A 16,444-nucleotide genomic window follows, 5' to 3' on the forward strand; every position below is an offset into this window, starting at 1 on the left:
AGTCAAGGGACGAACGTGTGCCACGTCGCAATTTCATCACTGCGACATAGCGCCCTCTTGAGGGGCTGGCTGCATGTCAGGTTCTGCTCGAGGCCGCTAGCAAACAAGCTGTCGCCGAGTGACTTTGTTCCACAGTGCGAATAGCTGCCGAATCCTTCCCTTCCATTCCTTCTGTCACTAGCTTGTTCACACGCCCCCCTGGCAAACCTACAGGCACTGGACGCAGATACAGGTAGCTCTTGGGAAAAAAGCCACAGATGGAGCCGCCCATAATTACGAGAGCGGGCGCAACGCACACCAAACACAAGGGGGGATTTCCAATGCCGATGATTGTTTGATTCTTGAACTGACCAGGGGGTGCTGAAAGTCAACTAAAGACGAAGATGGAGCCCCATGTTGGCGAAAGCTCGGCCACTTGCGCATTCTGCTGGATCCTTCGAGACGGAAGAGTGTCGCGTTTTCTGTTCCCACCTACGGAGTACATGTACAGGTACGCAGGCAAGGCAGGATTTATTCTCATATCGAGCGAGTTATCTCGAGATGTCTAAATATGCCACTCTTTCCTGAAGGCAATTCTTTGTCGTCTGCTGTGATGGCTGTCGCCGCCACTTATTTTCTCTTCTGCCCGGAGGTCTCGGTATTGATACGACCTTGGAGCCATCGCTGCCGCAACGAAATGGAGTACTCGTACATGTGGACGCAGTCTCTCGTCCATGCGAGCGGGCATTTCGTCGGCGTCCCAATGGTCACCGCGAGACCTATCATTTGAGATACTGTCCATCTTCTTGCATGTTGGCTGTACGAGACGAACGATATGACGGCTCCCTGCCTTTGATTTCTATGCAGCAGTAGCCAAAAGAGAAAAGGTGTAATATGCAGCAAGGCCGCTATGTTGCCACCCCACGGGACCTCGACTGCATGCACGTCCAGCGATACGTCTCCACGAGGCCGCGCATGACCGCTGTGTCGAGAGTGGATGGACTGCGGACACCTCTCTGCTTGCAACGGTTCAGCAAAATTTGCCGTTGGGCCACCGAAGCCAAACGGCTCACCGTCTACGCAATTGGCACTCTAGATGCTCCTTTCCGCAGCCGCCTTGCTTTCAATACGCGTCCACAAGCGTTTGTAGCCCTTGTCAGACCGTTGCGGTTGCCCGCGTACCACCGCCCACCAGCTGTGAGTGGAGAACAAGCGTTCTTCTTGTCATTTTTCCTGTGCCTTGAGGGTCCCACAGTCTGCCGCCAACCCTGCTCGCGTCTGTTGCGGTTTGTTTTGCGCCACTCCGTGAGACGTAACGAATCAGAGGCCTGTCCCAACCAAGTGCATGAGAAGAACCTGGCAAGGTCTCAGTCTTGTGGAACGTGAGCGGCACGGCGATAGCATTTGGCGCCCCTTGTCGCGCTACCGGCGTCAGAATGGGGAGACGCTGCACGGAGCGCATGGAGGTTTGTGGAGATGAAGCATCCGATAGTGACGGGGGACGGAGTACTCCGGATGCACAAGAGCTCGCTCACTACGCGAGGCCTAGACGGTTCTCCACAGCATCCCGACTCTGCAGAGAACCAGCGGTGAACAGATGATCGAACGATCTATTCTTGGAGAGAGAGCACCGACTATGATACCCAGCAAGCTACGCCATAGCGCGGAGTAGCAGCAATGAGTTCTCCATGCATCTCAAATTTCGTCAATGGCAAAGAAAGCGGAAACGCGGAGCACTTTCATGAGCCAGGAAGGGGCCTCGTCGTTTGTTGTTGCCATTGTCTCATCAGCTTCTTATTCCCTGGCCTTACGCATTAGCTCAAGCATATGCGGTTGCAGTGTGGCTGGAACTTTGGCAGGCTGAATTCCCTGTCCCAAGGATGAAGGAAAAGCCAACAAAGTACTACTCCGTATCTCCTTGTGCATCATGTAGCGCCCAGCTACCTACCTATCAAGGCTTCCCCTGCAGTTGGCTCCTCTTATTCTGTGCCAGTCAAAAATAGTACTCGTACTCAGCTTGAATCGAAGACTCGATGAGGAGCTTCTGCTGCAACCCCCCCACCCCCCTTCAGCAATACATGTATCAAAAACCATACACAACCAGCCATTGTCGGGCATTCGAAAACAAGCCCCTGCCATGCTGTGCTCGCTTCCTCCACTTGGCATGCGATCAGCATCAGCGGATTGGGCAAGGTGCATATCATATCGACGTGCCATCCTTTCAGAAGATTTTTCTTTCTGCGTTGTACAAGGGCAGAGCGAGCCAATGACGATGCAAAGTGCGGCGCTCGACTTGCCATCCAAACCCACACATCGGCTTGTGTCGCCACTAAGGCCATTAGAAAGTGTCGCCCGCGGAACGGTGCGCTCTTGCAGGTGCATAGTCACCCGTGATCCGCTGACACCTCGGGGCCCCCTGGACTAGGCTGCGGTGTCTCAGTATGACTGGTGAGTTCTCAATGAATTCCTCGACGCAGCAAGCGGTACCAACAACGCACCTCGGCGGCGACAAGCAGCTTGACATGCGTATAGAATCTGGCCACGTTTCTCCACAGACGCCCACTGCTGCAGGCTTGCTGCGCCTCCATATTGCCAACCCTCCTTTGCCCACAGCTGTCACCAGCCCGAGCCGAGAGAAGAGGGGAAGGAGGAGAAGGAAAATTCGTCCTACTCGTTGCTAAGGCTGAGGGGTCAATCCGGGCGTGACGCAGAGGGATAATGACCAATGCAGCCCATTACGTCCCACAGGGAGGCGATTGCATCAAAATTGAGCTTCAGAGATGATGGTGAACAAGCTCATCAGCTCAGTACCTAGCATTTCAAAGATGAGCTGGAAACATGGTTGTGCCTAGCGCGGATTGTCCACGCAACCCTCCCAGATCAATCTCCAGCGGGCAAGCCACCGAACAGTTACCGAAACAAAAAGACACGGTTAGGTAGATGCTCCCGGCCGAAACCCACCAACTCCATAAATTCTTCTCAAGGATCCAGAAAATGGCACGCCATTGCCATCTGCAGCAAAGCTGGTGGGTAAAAGCCAGCTGCTTGCAGGCAGCCGTACTCAGCGGCAAAGCAGGGTCATGTATTTGCCTCACCGCCACGACATCTGACCCGACAACCGTTTAACTCGAATCTTCATACCTCGAGGTGAGTTATGACAGCATGATTAATCCCGCTACCGTTGCGGTTCCACCCGTGCTCTCTGGGCACCGGGCTGCATGATCCTTGGGAGCGCCAGCGGGCCTGCGGTGGAGGACGCTGACCCCCAGCCTCTCGGATCTGCGGGCTTATGACCCGGCCCGCCCATCCGGAGGCTTTAGGCGGACGACCGATAGAGGTGCCCGGCTAACGCGGAGGGCCGTGGCAGAATCACCTCCGATTTTTGAGACCAAGTTTCAAACAACCCCAGAACTTTGGTATAAGGAGGCTGGAGCAAGGGAGTTGGTTGTCTTATATTTAGGGGAGCGAGCTTGTGATGGCCTGTGGCCTTTCTGTGTCTGTGCCTTCAGTTGATCGACTGACTGTCTGCGGATCTGTTGATAAGACTAACTGTCTCGGAGCGACGGAGTAAACAGCGTGTCGTAGAAAAGGGGTGATTGCTATCAATGCCACTATCTTGCCAGCATTTCCAAGTGACCTACCTAGTCATGGAGGCATGTCGATCCCGCAGCTGGGATGTCGAGCTCAGATCTCCCCTTGAATGAAGACACTGAAGCCTAGTTTCAGCGGCTGAAGTGATGGGCTGATAACTGACTGATACATCAATTTTTCTTGGCAATGATGGATGGTTCGACTGTGGAATTATATGGGCATCTCCATCTTGATGTAACAATTCATCGGAGATGACAGTTTACGTTTCCCGTGCCTATCTTTGTGGCTTTTGGGCGGCCGAAGTTGAACAGAGCAGATGGACCTGAATCCCTTCATTCGCCTCCGCCGATAAAAAGATTACTCCCACTCCTTTCTGGGGAGTTAAACATGAAGAAAGAGGAACCAGAGGAACCATTGACATATCGTCTAGTAGGCTTGTGCGAAGAATGAAAGCGGACAGACAAACCATGAAGATGAGGAACCCAGGGGATGAGAAATACCAACGTAACATTATGCCGATAAAACACACTCGCGAAGTCAAGAAGGTAGAGATATGTAGAAGACCTTATGCAATGGGATAAGTACGGCGAGAAGTGTACATCTCGATCCAATGAATGCATCGGCAGGCCGCCTGGTGAACTCGTCTCGTGTTGATTCGAGTGTGCAGACGCAAGCTGTGAAGATGATGGATAACTCTATATGATGCAGGGCATCTATAAGAAGAAGAAATTTGCGAAATTCAAACTCCAGATTACTGTCCCTTCTCTTCGAGATCAACAACAAAGGCTCCGCCAAGGAGAATCGCGGGTTCATCAATATTGTGATGTTCGTAACTAGAATTAGTGTAAGCGTCATTAGTGAGCTTTGACGTGGTAGATATATCAACCTATCTGGCCTGGGGAGATGTAGATGACGAAGATAGAGGTGGGCGAGCGGCGCGACACAGGGAAGACAAAAAAAAAAAGGAAATCGCAATTCCATGTCTCTCTCACCTCAAAGTTCCCACTCCGCCGGCCTCGAGTAAGAATGCCGGACCATCCTGAAGAGTCTTACCGGCCCATCGCATAGCAAAGGCTCTCAGAATGTGTCCATGCGCAACAATCAGGATATCACCTGACACCTTGTGTGGCTTTTTGCCTTCAGGCGGATTTAGTATCGGCTCATGAAATCTTTTGCGAATGTCGGCGATAAGACGGTCGAGACGGTCGGTGACATCTTGCGGGCTCCTGTAACATATCAGATATAAACTTGAAGAGCGTATCGTATGATTCTGAGACAAGAACGGCCCTAGGGTGGCATCCAGAAGGGGCTGTATGTCCTAGGGCGTGTGCACTTTTCTCACTGATATATGAGCCAAGGGAGAGGCGTGACTTACTCTCCTCCTGGACAGCCATCTTTCCAAATGTCCCAAGTTCCTTCAAGACCTTGCTCGGCTCTCATTCTGCGGATCTCTGGGCTTGTGATACCCTCGTAGTCCCCATAGTCCCACTCCCGAATGTCTTCGGTAATCTCGACTTTGGCATTGCATTGAAGACCGCCGCCAAGGGAATTGCCATGCGGTTGCCATGGCAGTGGGCCGGGTATGCCAAGATTGAGCAGTTCAAAGGTGCGTTGTGCTCGTTTTCGTGGGGAAACGTAGCTGAGTAAGGGCAATTGCCCAATTGATTAGCTTCTGTTTGCAGCATATAGTTTCTTTTGCAGCATTCACTCTCTTCTTGGTTACAGAAATCAGAGGCCAACGCGTGACCTGCGTGTAGGAAATGGAACTAACAAGGGGGATTGGAATTGCTATACTGTGCAAGCAACAGAAGATGAATGGTCTCTAGTAGGAGACCAGGTGTGCAGCACGGAGAAGGTATAAGGAGAGTGAGGTGTCTGGTGAAGCAAGACTATTCTGCACAAGTCACGTCATTGGACTAGGCGGACGGGTGCAGTGGATGTGAGACACGGCAATCACTGACATTTCCCAAAAGAAAACTTGAAGAAACAGCAGAAATAAGAAATCAGTGTGATCAACAAGGGAGAGAAGGCAGGGAGAAGCATCTCATTTCGAGAGGAGACTTCCGGAGTGACTTCCGGAATGACGTGCAGAGGTTTAGTAGTAATCTCAGCAAACAAATTGAAAGTGAGATATGACGTGTTACATGTTTGAAACATCGTACACGGATATATGAAAAGGGTAAGAGAGGCCAAAGAAATGCCAAAGGGTGTTTGCTCATCTTCTGCCCCATCCTTTACTGAGAGGCGGAAGTCTATGAACGATACCGAATCAATGTTGGCTGGGAAGCGGAACGAGTAGGAATTGACTTCAAAACCAAACTCTCGAGGAATTTCATGTAGCTAATATGATGGCAACACACAAACTTGACGCTGCAAGTTGAGGCTGGAGGCTCAAACGAAAATCAGAGTCAAAGTGAGGGACTTACATATGACACAGCTGGTGGGGAACAATCAAACGGTCGTCGCCCACGAGAGCCCTGCCTGTGGCAATGACTCTCTTCTGGCCATTGGCCGTCAGAGGGATGTCGGTGCTGCCCGTGTGTCGGCCGTTGAGTGACCACTCCGTCTCGCCGTGGCGGACGATGAAGACGCGGGGTGCAGCCATGAGGCCGATGTAGAGGTCGAGCTGTTTCGGGTACTCGGTGTTGAAGGAGAGAAAGAAAATGACGAGACTGTAGAACGACGAGGCTGGCAACGCTGGAAAAGCGATCAAACTTGGCGAGAGTGCTCAGTTCAGCCTTATATATATGTCATCTATTCGCCCGGTAATCAAGGAACGATGCTGAACTCCCAAAGACGATGAGGTGCATCGATAGCAGATTAGCGGGTTGCCGGAGGGGTCAATTTAGTGGGCTTTGGTGATGTCAGGCGGCTCATCTTGCCCCGAGCTTAAGCTGCTGCGACTGCGTTAGCACCCGCCCAGCAGCGTTGCTTTATCCGGTTATTCCACCCAACTCACCAAGGCCGGTGAGTAGCCGGACGAGCAGGCAGGGCTCCTTTTCCCTTGGGTCATTGTAGCTGAATGGTGGAGAAGAGATGGAGAAGAGTGTATATGTAAAAAAGAAAAACAAGAAAAAAGGAAAACAATTGATGCCATTGGAATCTCAACAGCGAAAAGGTGGAAGGAAGTGTCCTGTGCCCTAGCCTCGCTGTGGCTGGTGACTGACAGAAAGATAACAAGGCGGTACTTCGGTTCAGCTCAGCCACTGGCCCAAGTGACGAGTGTGATGTCTTTTGTCTCGCATTTTCACCTCCCAGAAACTATAATCCCCTCCCTGCTTAATCTCCAATATCGCACATTCTCGCCGTATCCCATCTCTCCTCTCCTCTCCTCTCTCCCTTGCCCTTCTCTCTACTCCCTCCCCTGCCAGTGCGACGCTGAGAATCCTCCAGAAATGGCATCATGGTCCAATCCTCAGCCTCGTCCGCATTGGCCCTGCCCCGCTTCTTACTAAGTCTCTCAGCCTCCTCCACTTCATCACAGCAGCTTCACGGCCCCGCCAATGAAGCCGACGCCTGCTCACGCATTGCTCCCGCGTCGCCGCCCGATTCTGCCTGCCGGAGCACTAGCCAAGACATAGAGTTGGTGGCCCTCCATCCCTGGAACTTGAACACTCCCTCGGCCGCCGCGGTTCCTCGAATTGTCAAGCACAAGCGGGCGTCCTTGTCACTACCCGCCGTGTCGTCGCCGTCGGCCCTGCCGGAGAGAAAATCTGCGTCTGCTTCGTCAGGCAAGGATCTTCTTCAACTTGCAAGCCGCCGCAGCTCGGCTAGCTTGGAGCTTTCGGCAGCCTCGACTACTGATTCGCCGAAGAGGGGCATGACCCCAATTGAGCGCCAGAACAAGGCCAATCAAATCTGGAGAGGCTGCTGGTGAGCTCGTGGCAGCATCTTGGCACCACGTTTTCCAAGTAGCCCGGAACAGGAAACAGACTTAACAAAACAAAAGAGGGTAAAAGAAGATCCAAGATGGCTTCTCCCAATACCCTGACCAAGCAGCAAAAATTCAGAGGCGGCGTCTGGGCCGTGGCCTTTGCCGCCATCATCATGGTTGGCACCCTAACTGGCGCACAGCTCAAGTCGGACAAGCAGAAAGAGCAGGTCAGCGAGTTCTCTAGCCCTATCTAATCACCTTTTAGCCTTCTCCATCATGGAGGCTTTATACATAGAGTTGTTTCTCTTGTACATATTCTTCTAACATAACCTTCAGTCCATCAAGGAGTTCCGCCAGATTACTCCCAGCGAACAGAAGGCCATGCTCGAGAAGCAACGAAGCACTCTTGTCGAGCAAAGGTCAGTTTTGCAGAAGAAGCTGGACGTCTTCAGGGAGCGCGTCCAAGAGAGGCAGCAAGAGCAGGAGAATTCCAAGAAACGATAGCGTAATTCGTGGGCTCTTTTTACCTCGAAATGGGCACCTGAGCCGGTTTTGCAATGGGCTACTGAAACAATGTAGCATTGCGTGCCCTCCACTCTCCATAGTAGGGCTGTTAAAACCCCCCTATTTTTGCTATGCCACACAGAGCGGCGGACTTTTGATGTTATAATTCACTGGCGCAAGCAATGGTTGATGGAAAATCACGGAAGATGACTGGTCTTGGAAACAAAAAACACCACGATACCCACATAGACTTGTACAAAAACTTTTAATCCGATTGTGTTTGAATTGTCTTTTCTGGTCCATGGAGCATTCTGTTCTATACATTATGGTATGTGTCTTTAACCAGAAACTTTACCAGTTCTAGACAGAATCCGACCTTCGCCCCATCTCCGCCAAGTGGTAATAACTGACCCAAACGCCCAATTCTGCAAATCTCTTTCCTTCCTGCCCGTCTGTGACAAAACAAGAGCGGAGGAGAACGATGTACGGGAGGTTTAGCCAACTTACTCCTCAACACCCTCGGCACTAGGCAGAGGGATCGCCTTGTAGAGGAGTATCAAGGCCGAGTGGGACTCGCCACCACCAGCCAAGGCTTCAACCTTGTCAACCGTCACCTCGGAAACCTTGTCGTCGTTGAACCACCACCAGTTGCCATCTTCCTTTTCCTTCTTGCCCGTCTTGGGGTCAACAGTTCCCGTCTTCTTGACGTATGCCGTGTAGTGGCCGCTGTCGGCACTGGCACCCTGATGGGTGACGACGCCGCGGAGCTCGTAGAGACCTGACTGGTTGGCACCGTCATCATCACGCAGAGCGGGATTTATCAGGGCATTGAGCTCCTTCTTGGCGGAAAGAAGAGCAGCTTCGCTCTCCGCCTCAACTTCGGCATCCGTCTTGAAAGTTTCACCCATGACAGTGTCGGCATCAGCCGCCTGCTGGGACTGGCCTGGTTTGCTTGCCTCCTTCTCCTTCTGCTGCTTCAGCTCCCTCTCCGAAGGCAGGCCCGCGCCGCCAGGGACGTCACTCATGTCCTTGTCGTGGGTCTTCTTCCGGCGCTTACGGGCACGTTCAATATCCTCTTCATCTTTCCGAACCTCACGGACTTTGTCTCGGACGGGTATCAGGGCCTCTTTGAGCTCGTCTGAGCAGAACTCGACAATGTCTAGTTCTTGAGGGAATGTAACCTTGCGCATGATCTTGGCCTTCTTCTTTGTTTCCTTTTTCCAGAAGAAGCGTACAAAGTGGACTGTGAGGTACTTGGGAGCTCGGGAGATCTTGGACTTTTTGGTGTAAGTGGCGTCTCGGCCGAGTACCTCTGATCTCTTCTCCAGCTTCTCACTCAAGGCGGCCAAGATACCATCTCTCAAGTGGTTTGTCTGAGCGTCAATGTGGCAGTCGAGCTTGTAAAAGGCATCTCTAGAGGCAATTGACTGCTCGCCACCATTTCGGGCCTCCTCCTCATCGCACTCAAGGACTGAGGAGAATTCTCCCGCCATGTACTTTTCGACGAAAGAAATGCTGGGTGTATCAGGGGTCGTCTTGATTGTGACTTTTTGACCCAGTTGCTGAACGATCTGAGACCAGGCCTCTTCAGCATCTTGCTGGGCATATCCAGGGCCGCTCTTGGACTTTTCGGCAAACTGGGGGAACACAATCCTCAATGCTGAGAGGAAGCTCAACGGCTGGATAGAGTCTTGCGTGTTGCCCATGCTCTTGTATAGATTGGAGAGCTGGGCAGCCAAGTCCGCCTGCGCCATGCCCGCTGGGCTATATGTTGTCAGGGCCGTCTGAAGTTCGGGGATGGAACGCAGCGTCTGTAGAGTCGAGTTGAGATAACATGTGTTTCCGAGATTGATGAGGCCCGCAGGAGTGGCACCAGCTTGCTGGGCTTGCTCGGCCTCGGTCATGTCCTCGACAAACTTGATCTTCTCTGCTGGGCGAACCAGGTCTCCAGCGCCTCCTCCAGGCGTGCCCATCATCATGATGTTTTGGCCAGCTTTGAGATTCATTTTGCTCATATCAGCTTCATCTTTGAGCTGGCCACCCTTGATGAGGATCTTCTGGCGTTCGGGTTCGACGTTGGTAAGGCTGAAGAGCTGGAGCTTGAAGTCCAAGCCTGTCGATTCAGGATCGACATCTACTTCATATTTCTTGCCCTGATGCTTCACGACAACTGAAATAATTCAAACATCATGTTAGTTATGGTACATAATAACCGTGGGACAGAAAGAGTGGAAAAGAAACGACTTCTGGAGCGAGACATTGGAGGCAACAGAAGGCGATATGATGATGGTGGGGGATCACGGACCAGATATGGAAGCCATCGTTGCAAGGTGGCGGTCGATTCAGCAGTAGCTGAAGCTCGAGTCGACGAGTTCTTTCTTTAGGGACAGCAAAAAAATGGCAAGCAAAGATGAAATTCCTGAATAACACTCCTGCAACAAAGCAGGAATCAAGTGTCCAAAGTCGAACGGGAGACACTGAGAGATGCTGAGAGAAGGGAAGAGAAGCACTGCGGAGCCGTCGCTGCGTCACGACAGTGGTACCTGATGGCGGGAGGTGTGGCGCGTGCGATGTGGCAGGTTCCGAACGAAGCTTGGGCACGATGGGAGTTAATAAGCCAACACGTGATGCTCCGTTTGAGACGAGCTGTGGCTGGTGGCGCAAGCTTGGATCCAGCACTTGTGCAGCTACAGAGTACAGCACAGACGGAGTACAGTAAGCCAGCAGCTAAAGACTGGAATCAACCACCTGTAACTAGCCCCACCTTGCGCCTACAGACGTCAACCTCCTGCTAGTGACATGCGGACCCGAACCCCGCGGATTCCCCTACCAGTTACCAGTCCACGTAACATTGAAAGTACTCCGTCGCCAGGAGCTCCGGACCACAACCCAAACCCGCGAATAGCTTCCTGCGCAACATTGGCCCAAACCAGGACACGCAGCAGCCTTTAGCAGTCATGGTACGCCTATGCCCTACCCTGCAGACTTTGCCTCTCTCCCCTGGACTGGACTGGATTTGTTCCGGAAGGCCGTGAGCTCGGAAAACTGACCGCTGACCTGCTTGCCATACATCCAGTCTCAATCACTGCGGCCGTACCTCCAATGCGTGCGAAGCAGCTTGACTGCCGCCCTGACCCTGTCCAACTTTGCCTCCCAGACCACCGAGCGCCACAACGTCCCCGAGATCGAGGCCCAGACCTCCCCCGAGGTCGTCCTCACGCCGCTCGTGATTGCGCGTAACGAGAACGAGCGGGTGCTGATTGAGCCGAGCATCAACTCCGTCCGCATCAGCATCAAGATCAAGCAGGCCGACGAGATCGAATCCATACTTGTCCACAAGTTTGCCCGTTTCCTGACCCAGAGAGCTGAGGCGTTCTTCATTCTGCGAAGAAAACCAATTCCCGTAGGTGGCACTGAGATGGGGGAGCCCTTGGTCCTCGCGATACCACCATCCATCCGAGCTTTCCAAGCCCGAAGCTGTAACCCTCGAAGCTGGATGTTGTAGCATTGTTCTAACGCGTTATTATCCGAAATAGGGCTATGATATTTCCTTCCTGATAACAAACTTCCACACGGAGGAGATGTTGAAGCACAAGCTGGTCGATTTCATCATTGAGTTCCAAGAGGAGGTCGATAAGGAGATCTCCGAGATGAAGCTCTTCGTATGTGCTCTCCCGCCTGGTGGATAGGATGGACTTGAACTGACATATATAATTTGCAGCTTAACGCCAGAGCACGATTCGTCGCCGAGTCATTCCTGACACCTGTGAGTGCACTACACCACAAACCCCCTCCCCCTTTTTCGTGCCCAAGAATTATACAGCTGATCACCGACATGTTAGTTTGATTAAACTGCGTTAAACATTATGTATCCATGAAATAGGACTCTCAACGACCTGGCCAAAGCGAAATTTTGTACTCTAATCCCGGTTCAGACATCTGTCAAATACATTAGGCTCGAGTGGGATTCCCATGCTTCCGTGATATACTGGCTTCTTCGTCTCTCTTGATGAAGGTGGTGAAGGATTTTGGTAGTCTAAATAAACAAATCTTTTATCTACTCAGCAATGGCGTGTTGTTCAAAGGAACGCTTTGGTCAAGATTCATCTTCACCCTCTGTTCGGCAGGCAAGCTCACATGTCGCAAATAGCCTCGTCTTACTACAAAAGACCTGGATTTGCGATACCCCCATCCATATTTGCCTCTAAAAGTAACAACCATCTATCCCTTTACTCTTCTGCATTTTTCTCATCATTCATAGGCCCTCAACAACTGCCAGTAAGGTGTCTTCGCTCCCGAGCAGCAGGGAGATCTGGCAGGCCACCTTGTCGGTCCGGTAGCAACGCTTCGCCTGCCAGCCTCAGATTCAACAGCTGGCAAAGACCGCCAAAGCAACAGCCTGCGATTTTGTTCTCACTGTTGCCCCGCTAACTCATTGTTTGGGAGACCTCTTGTGAATTTCTCATCTCCCTCCACCCTCCCTCTTCTTCTGGCCCCTTCACCAACACCACCTCTTGATTTCTGAAGAGCTTCACGCAGCCTCTTTAACCAGCAACGTTGCAAAACGGAAAAGGTATGTCGTGCCCCCAGCTGCTTTGTGCATTGTAAATCGGCAATCTGCCAGTTTTTCCCCTTCTGAGTAGCATGTCGCTGCTATTGTGTTCCATTGTTGGTTTTGCGAACCCTCTGCATCGGCCCTGCTCAGTTCCCAACCACCATCTTTCTGTGCTCGTCATTACCCCCGTATATGTGTCTTCCTTAGCTTCGTTCCCTGCGAATTCTCATCCTGAACAGTTGCTCACTTGCAACACAAATTTCTGGCAATTTGCTAATTTTTCAATAGACCGACGCTGTCAGGATGGCTTCGAGTCGCCCGAGAACTGTTCAGGGCATAAGCTTTAGCGAAGCGCCCTTCATTGAACCCGTGTCGGCGACGACTCATCCGTCGCCTTTTGCAGATGGAGAGAATGGTCAAGTTGCCCCCAACACCTCTTCTGACGGCAGTCCGTCTAGCCGCAATGCTCAAAATGCAGCCAGTGGCAGCGACCAGGAGCCACGCTGCCCAGGTGGTACTCAGCGCAGCTCGTTTAACCCATCCGCCAGTATTTGGGTTCCATCTGCATCGGCACAGGTAAGCAAATGTCGCTCCCGCTGTCGCCTTTGATTCCTTCTTCTTCTTTTGCCCTTCATTTGTTCCCTTGCTTTTGATGTAGCCGTACTCACATATGTCAATATCAGGTTAGGCAGAGGGATGACACTCGTCCTCTTGTAGTTGGATATCCTCCTGGTTACCGCGTTCCGAACGCTCTGCAGAATCGGAGCCAAGTTCAGATCGAAAGCCAGGCCCAGAGCCAGGTTCGACATCAGGCTCCGGGTCAGGCTCACAATCAATTTGACATGGTTTCGTTTGCTTTGGCTCACACTCAAACCCACGATGAGGACCCAAATGTGGGTATGCCTTAGGAAGGCGTCCCAGATAATGGAAATCTCAATGAAGCCCAGCAGTTGGCGCAGTACCAAGGCGGGTTCGAGTCTGTCGCTGTAGAGAACCCAGATATTCAATATCCAGACTTTCTCCAAGTGCAGACTCCACCCCATGCCTCGACTGCTGGCTTCTATCAAGAGGCGGGCAGTGACCATCGCACAAGCCTTCAGAGAATGGCTGACACTGGTTTTGAGCAACATGTTCGTCCATCATTCATTCCGCACAGCCAGTCTCTCAACTCTCTTCAACCTGGCGAAGTGTTTTCCAGCCCCTCGTCCGACGTGACTCCGCCCCAGCGTCGCTCTGGTGCTCCTGTCCGAGGTTATTTCAGCCCGGGCATGTCGACGGTCGCCAGCGAACCACGCAACTACGCTCCCCGAACAGCCGGATTGCCTGCTTCGATCAATCCCATCATGATGCAGCCTCCCCCCAGATTTGATCTTGGGCTTGCTGTTGCTGAAGCTCCCGAGCATGATAGCGACCGAGAAGCCCGAATTGTGCGCCAGATTGTCAGGCCTTTTGGCGTGCGTCTCAGTGAAACAACTGAGCTGTCCGAGATCCCGCCTGATTGCTCGAATCACGCCCCGATGATGCAGGCGCCGGCCTCCAACAAGCTTCTCCAGCTGATCAATACAGCTACGGGGCTTCCAACTCTGGCCGATGCCATGGATCCATCCAACTTCCCCTTTATCGAGTCGGCCAGATTGGCAAAGCCGATGAACTGGGGCATTATCAAGCTGAGAAACGTGAGTAACGACTCTGCTCCCGCCCTTTGCAAACTCGTCAACAAAAGTTATTTGCTAATCTTGCTGCATAGATTCCGTTTTCCTCTACTCGTGCCGAAGTGATTGCTTTCCTCGGCCGCAACTCCAAGGTCTTGAACGACACGGACGAAGGTGTGCACATCATCATGGACAAGGTGACGAGCAAGACCATGGACGCCTATGTCGAATTTGTGTCTCTTGAAGATGCGATGAGGGCGGTCGAGAGACACCAAGCCAATGTCGTCGCCGGCCGATTCAGTCGCCTGGGCGATCGTCCCATCGAAGTGGAGGTGACCTCTCAGGCCAACCTCATGCGGGATCTCTTCCCAATCGCTCGCGGTGTCTTTTGGAATGGTGTCACCCCCGAGATTATGCCTTTTAATCCCACCTGCCCTTGGGACAACTTCAAGGGCTTCATCTCCGAGGAGGAGATGATTATGCTGGTCAAACACGTCGAGGTGCCTCATCGAGTACGTGGCCATAGTTTTGTACTGCCCCTCACGATCCTTTGTTTTTTACCCTGCTTCTTTTCTTGTTCCGTCCTAGACGGCCCCTTTCCTCACCTTTGAGAAAAGTATGCTAACATGTCTGGATGAACAAAAGTCTCCCTTTTCTAGGGATTGTCCGCAGCGCCCTTATGAGTGCTTGATCAGCACCATCAAGAAGTTTCCGTGGTTCCTCACCGATTGCGTAACGATCAAAGAACGAGAGGCCATCTACCAGGCTACCCTGGCGCTTATTCGTCAACTTACTCGGAGCATTCTTTTCCAGGAAGATGCCGCGCACTTGACCCCCTTCTTGCTCCGGCGCCTTGTTCAAGCAGCCATGCTTTGCCCTGGCTTCACGCCATGCATGAAGGACGGCATCGCCTGGATCACTAACATGCAAGCGCTGGATCAAGAGTACTATCAGCTGCCACGTTTCGCGGACCGTTGGCGTCATCAGTATGCCATTGGCCCAAAACCTGGTTTCCCTCTGGATATTGTCGAGGTAAGTTTGCCGTGTCCGAGCATACTTTAAGCCCTGGGTTTCCTCGTGTAAACTAATGACGTGTTTTTGTCTGTCATAACAGTGGTATGTTGCGATCATTCGTGAGCAAACTCACAAGGATATTCTCGCCCTGCCTCTCCGCGATCGTACCGGGCTTCAAGAGCGTGCCGAGCAGACAGACATGTACTGGGGCTATTTCTGGGCCGAAGTAGGATACAATATGGGGCCGCAGTTCGATGACATGACGTTGGCGCAGGCGGCTCACATGGAGTTTTCGGCTGTGGAGCGTATCCTTATGCGTGCCTTTACCCAAGTCTAACGCAGTATGGTTGTTGTGAAAAAGGACGATAACCTTCTCGAACGGGCCAACATTTTGGCGTTTGATTATCGTACGCGGGCTGAAGTAGTGCGGCAAGAAGGCACCGTGCTCAAGGCGGTTGGCATCTTCTTTTCTTCTCTTTTTTTCTTTTCTTTTCTTTCCTAGCACCGGGTGCTTTTGCCTTTCGTCTTCATTGGGCACCGAGTTGGGCAAGGGACGCTCTACCGTGGTAGAAACTGGGCGAGCAGTAGTATGCACAAGACGGTGGTGGGCAAGGCTGTGTTTTTCGCAAAGTGGATGGCTAACGGCCGGAGAATCGATTCATTGGCGGCTTACACGGCTCGAATTATTGCGTTTGCTATGGGTTGAGGAAGCTAGTTGTCGGTTGGTAAACAAGGTGGTGAATGATGTCGGTGGTACGCAGGCGGGATGATGATTTGCATTCATCTCGAGTCAACCCCGCGAAGCTAGACCGTCCGTCAGGCGAAATGGGAACACAAGGATCAGACAGTCCATAAATAGGAATTTGAACGGTATTTGACAAGTCACGCGTAAAAAGGAGCAGTAAGCGATGGGAAATCCCGGATGTTTGTAAGCGAAAAGACGGCAATGGTGATGTGAGGAAGACAAATTGTCGTCCAAGCCAAACGTTGGTTACATCTATATTAGATCACAATATGCCAGGCAGGTATGAGTATCGCGGCAGGTGCCAAAGTCGGTCTCTACAGTCAGGGCTCTCTTGCCTACTGGGTGCTACCTGTGCCATGGTACCTAAAGCAGACTTCTAGGGTTGGGTACAGGTAACATGAAATTAGAGGTACTTCTTCCCCATTGTCGTTGACGAGCGCTGATGACTCCCGCGTGGCATGATGTCGGCCAAGACTTGGTCATATAACCGAATGGGCACACCTTCCTCGTGCTTGAGCACATTAGTAAGA

General features: G+C 52.1%; 7 protein-coding genes across 7 annotated transcripts; 4 read left to right on the forward strand and 3 right to left on the reverse strand.

The window, feature by feature from the left end:
• Positions 1-2: 2 nt before the first annotated feature.
• On the reverse strand, positions 3-520 carry V8C40DRAFT_273859 (uncharacterized protein; the record flags this gene model as incomplete). Its single annotated transcript, XM_083220542.1, has 3 exons — positions 3-198; positions 231-346; positions 380-520. 3 exons carry the CDS (start codon positions 518-520, stop codon positions 3-5), a joined length of 453 nt encoding a protein of 150 aa, XP_083075784.1.
• Positions 521-3,713: 3,193 nt separating this feature from the next.
• Positions 3,714-6,309, reverse strand: V8C40DRAFT_180450 (histidine phosphatase superfamily). Its single transcript, XM_083211720.1, has 4 exons — positions 5,997-6,309; positions 4,946-5,209; positions 4,563-4,796; positions 3,714-4,403 (listed from the first exon to the last, which is right to left on the reverse strand). The coding sequence occupies exons 1-4, from the start codon at positions 6,173-6,175 to the stop codon at positions 4,322-4,324; spliced, it is 759 nt and encodes a 252-aa protein (XP_083075785.1). The 5' UTR covers positions 6,176-6,309; the 3' UTR covers positions 3,714-4,321.
• A 664-nt stretch (positions 6,310-6,973) lies between these two features.
• V8C40DRAFT_273861 (uncharacterized protein) lies at positions 6,974-7,948 on the forward strand (the record flags this gene model as incomplete). Its single annotated transcript, XM_083220543.1, has 3 exons — positions 6,974-7,296; positions 7,530-7,671; positions 7,781-7,948. The coding sequence occupies 3 exons, from the start codon at positions 6,974-6,976 to the stop codon at positions 7,946-7,948; spliced, it is 633 nt and encodes a 210-aa protein (XP_083075786.1).
• A 215-nt stretch (positions 7,949-8,163) lies between these two features.
• V8C40DRAFT_239774 (ubiquitin-specific protease UBP6) lies at positions 8,164-10,508 on the reverse strand. Its single transcript, XM_083214683.1, has 2 exons — positions 10,254-10,508; positions 8,164-10,118 (listed from the first exon to the last, which is right to left on the reverse strand). The coding sequence occupies exons 1-2, from the start codon at positions 10,267-10,269 to the stop codon at positions 8,452-8,454; spliced, it is 1,683 nt and encodes a 560-aa protein (XP_083075787.1). The 5' UTR covers positions 10,270-10,508; the 3' UTR covers positions 8,164-8,451.
• Positions 10,509-10,712: 204 nt separating this feature from the next.
• Positions 10,713-12,037, forward strand: V8C40DRAFT_239775 (actin-related protein 2/3 complex subunit 4 family protein). The gene is made up of 5 exons (XM_083214684.1): positions 10,713-10,908; positions 11,025-11,351; positions 11,485-11,610; positions 11,670-11,714; positions 11,791-12,037. Exons 1-5 carry the CDS (start codon positions 10,906-10,908, stop codon positions 11,797-11,799), a joined length of 510 nt encoding a protein of 169 aa, XP_083075788.1. The 5' UTR covers positions 10,713-10,905; the 3' UTR covers positions 11,800-12,037.
• A 1,322-nt stretch (positions 12,038-13,359) lies between these two features.
• Positions 13,360-14,529, forward strand: V8C40DRAFT_180755 (uncharacterized protein). The gene has a single exon (XM_083211721.1). The coding sequence runs from the start codon at positions 13,607-13,609 to the stop codon at positions 14,279-14,281; it is 675 nt and encodes a 224-aa protein (XP_083075789.1). The 5' UTR covers positions 13,360-13,606; the 3' UTR covers positions 14,282-14,529.
• V8C40DRAFT_239784 (uncharacterized protein) lies at positions 14,382-15,716 on the forward strand. The gene is made up of 3 exons (XM_083214685.1): positions 14,382-14,667; positions 14,801-15,187; positions 15,270-15,716. Exons 1-3 carry the CDS (start codon positions 14,407-14,409, stop codon positions 15,504-15,506), a joined length of 885 nt encoding a protein of 294 aa, XP_083075790.1. The 5' UTR covers positions 14,382-14,406; the 3' UTR covers positions 15,507-15,716.
• The last annotated feature ends 728 nt before the right edge of the window (positions 15,717-16,444 follow it).

This window comes from Trichoderma camerunense (genome assembly GCF_050948025.1).
Source record: "Trichoderma camerunense strain CBS 138272 chromosome Unknown V8C40scaffold_5, whole genome shotgun sequence".
Taxonomy (NCBI): domain Eukaryota; kingdom Fungi; phylum Ascomycota; class Sordariomycetes; order Hypocreales; family Hypocreaceae; genus Trichoderma; species Trichoderma camerunense.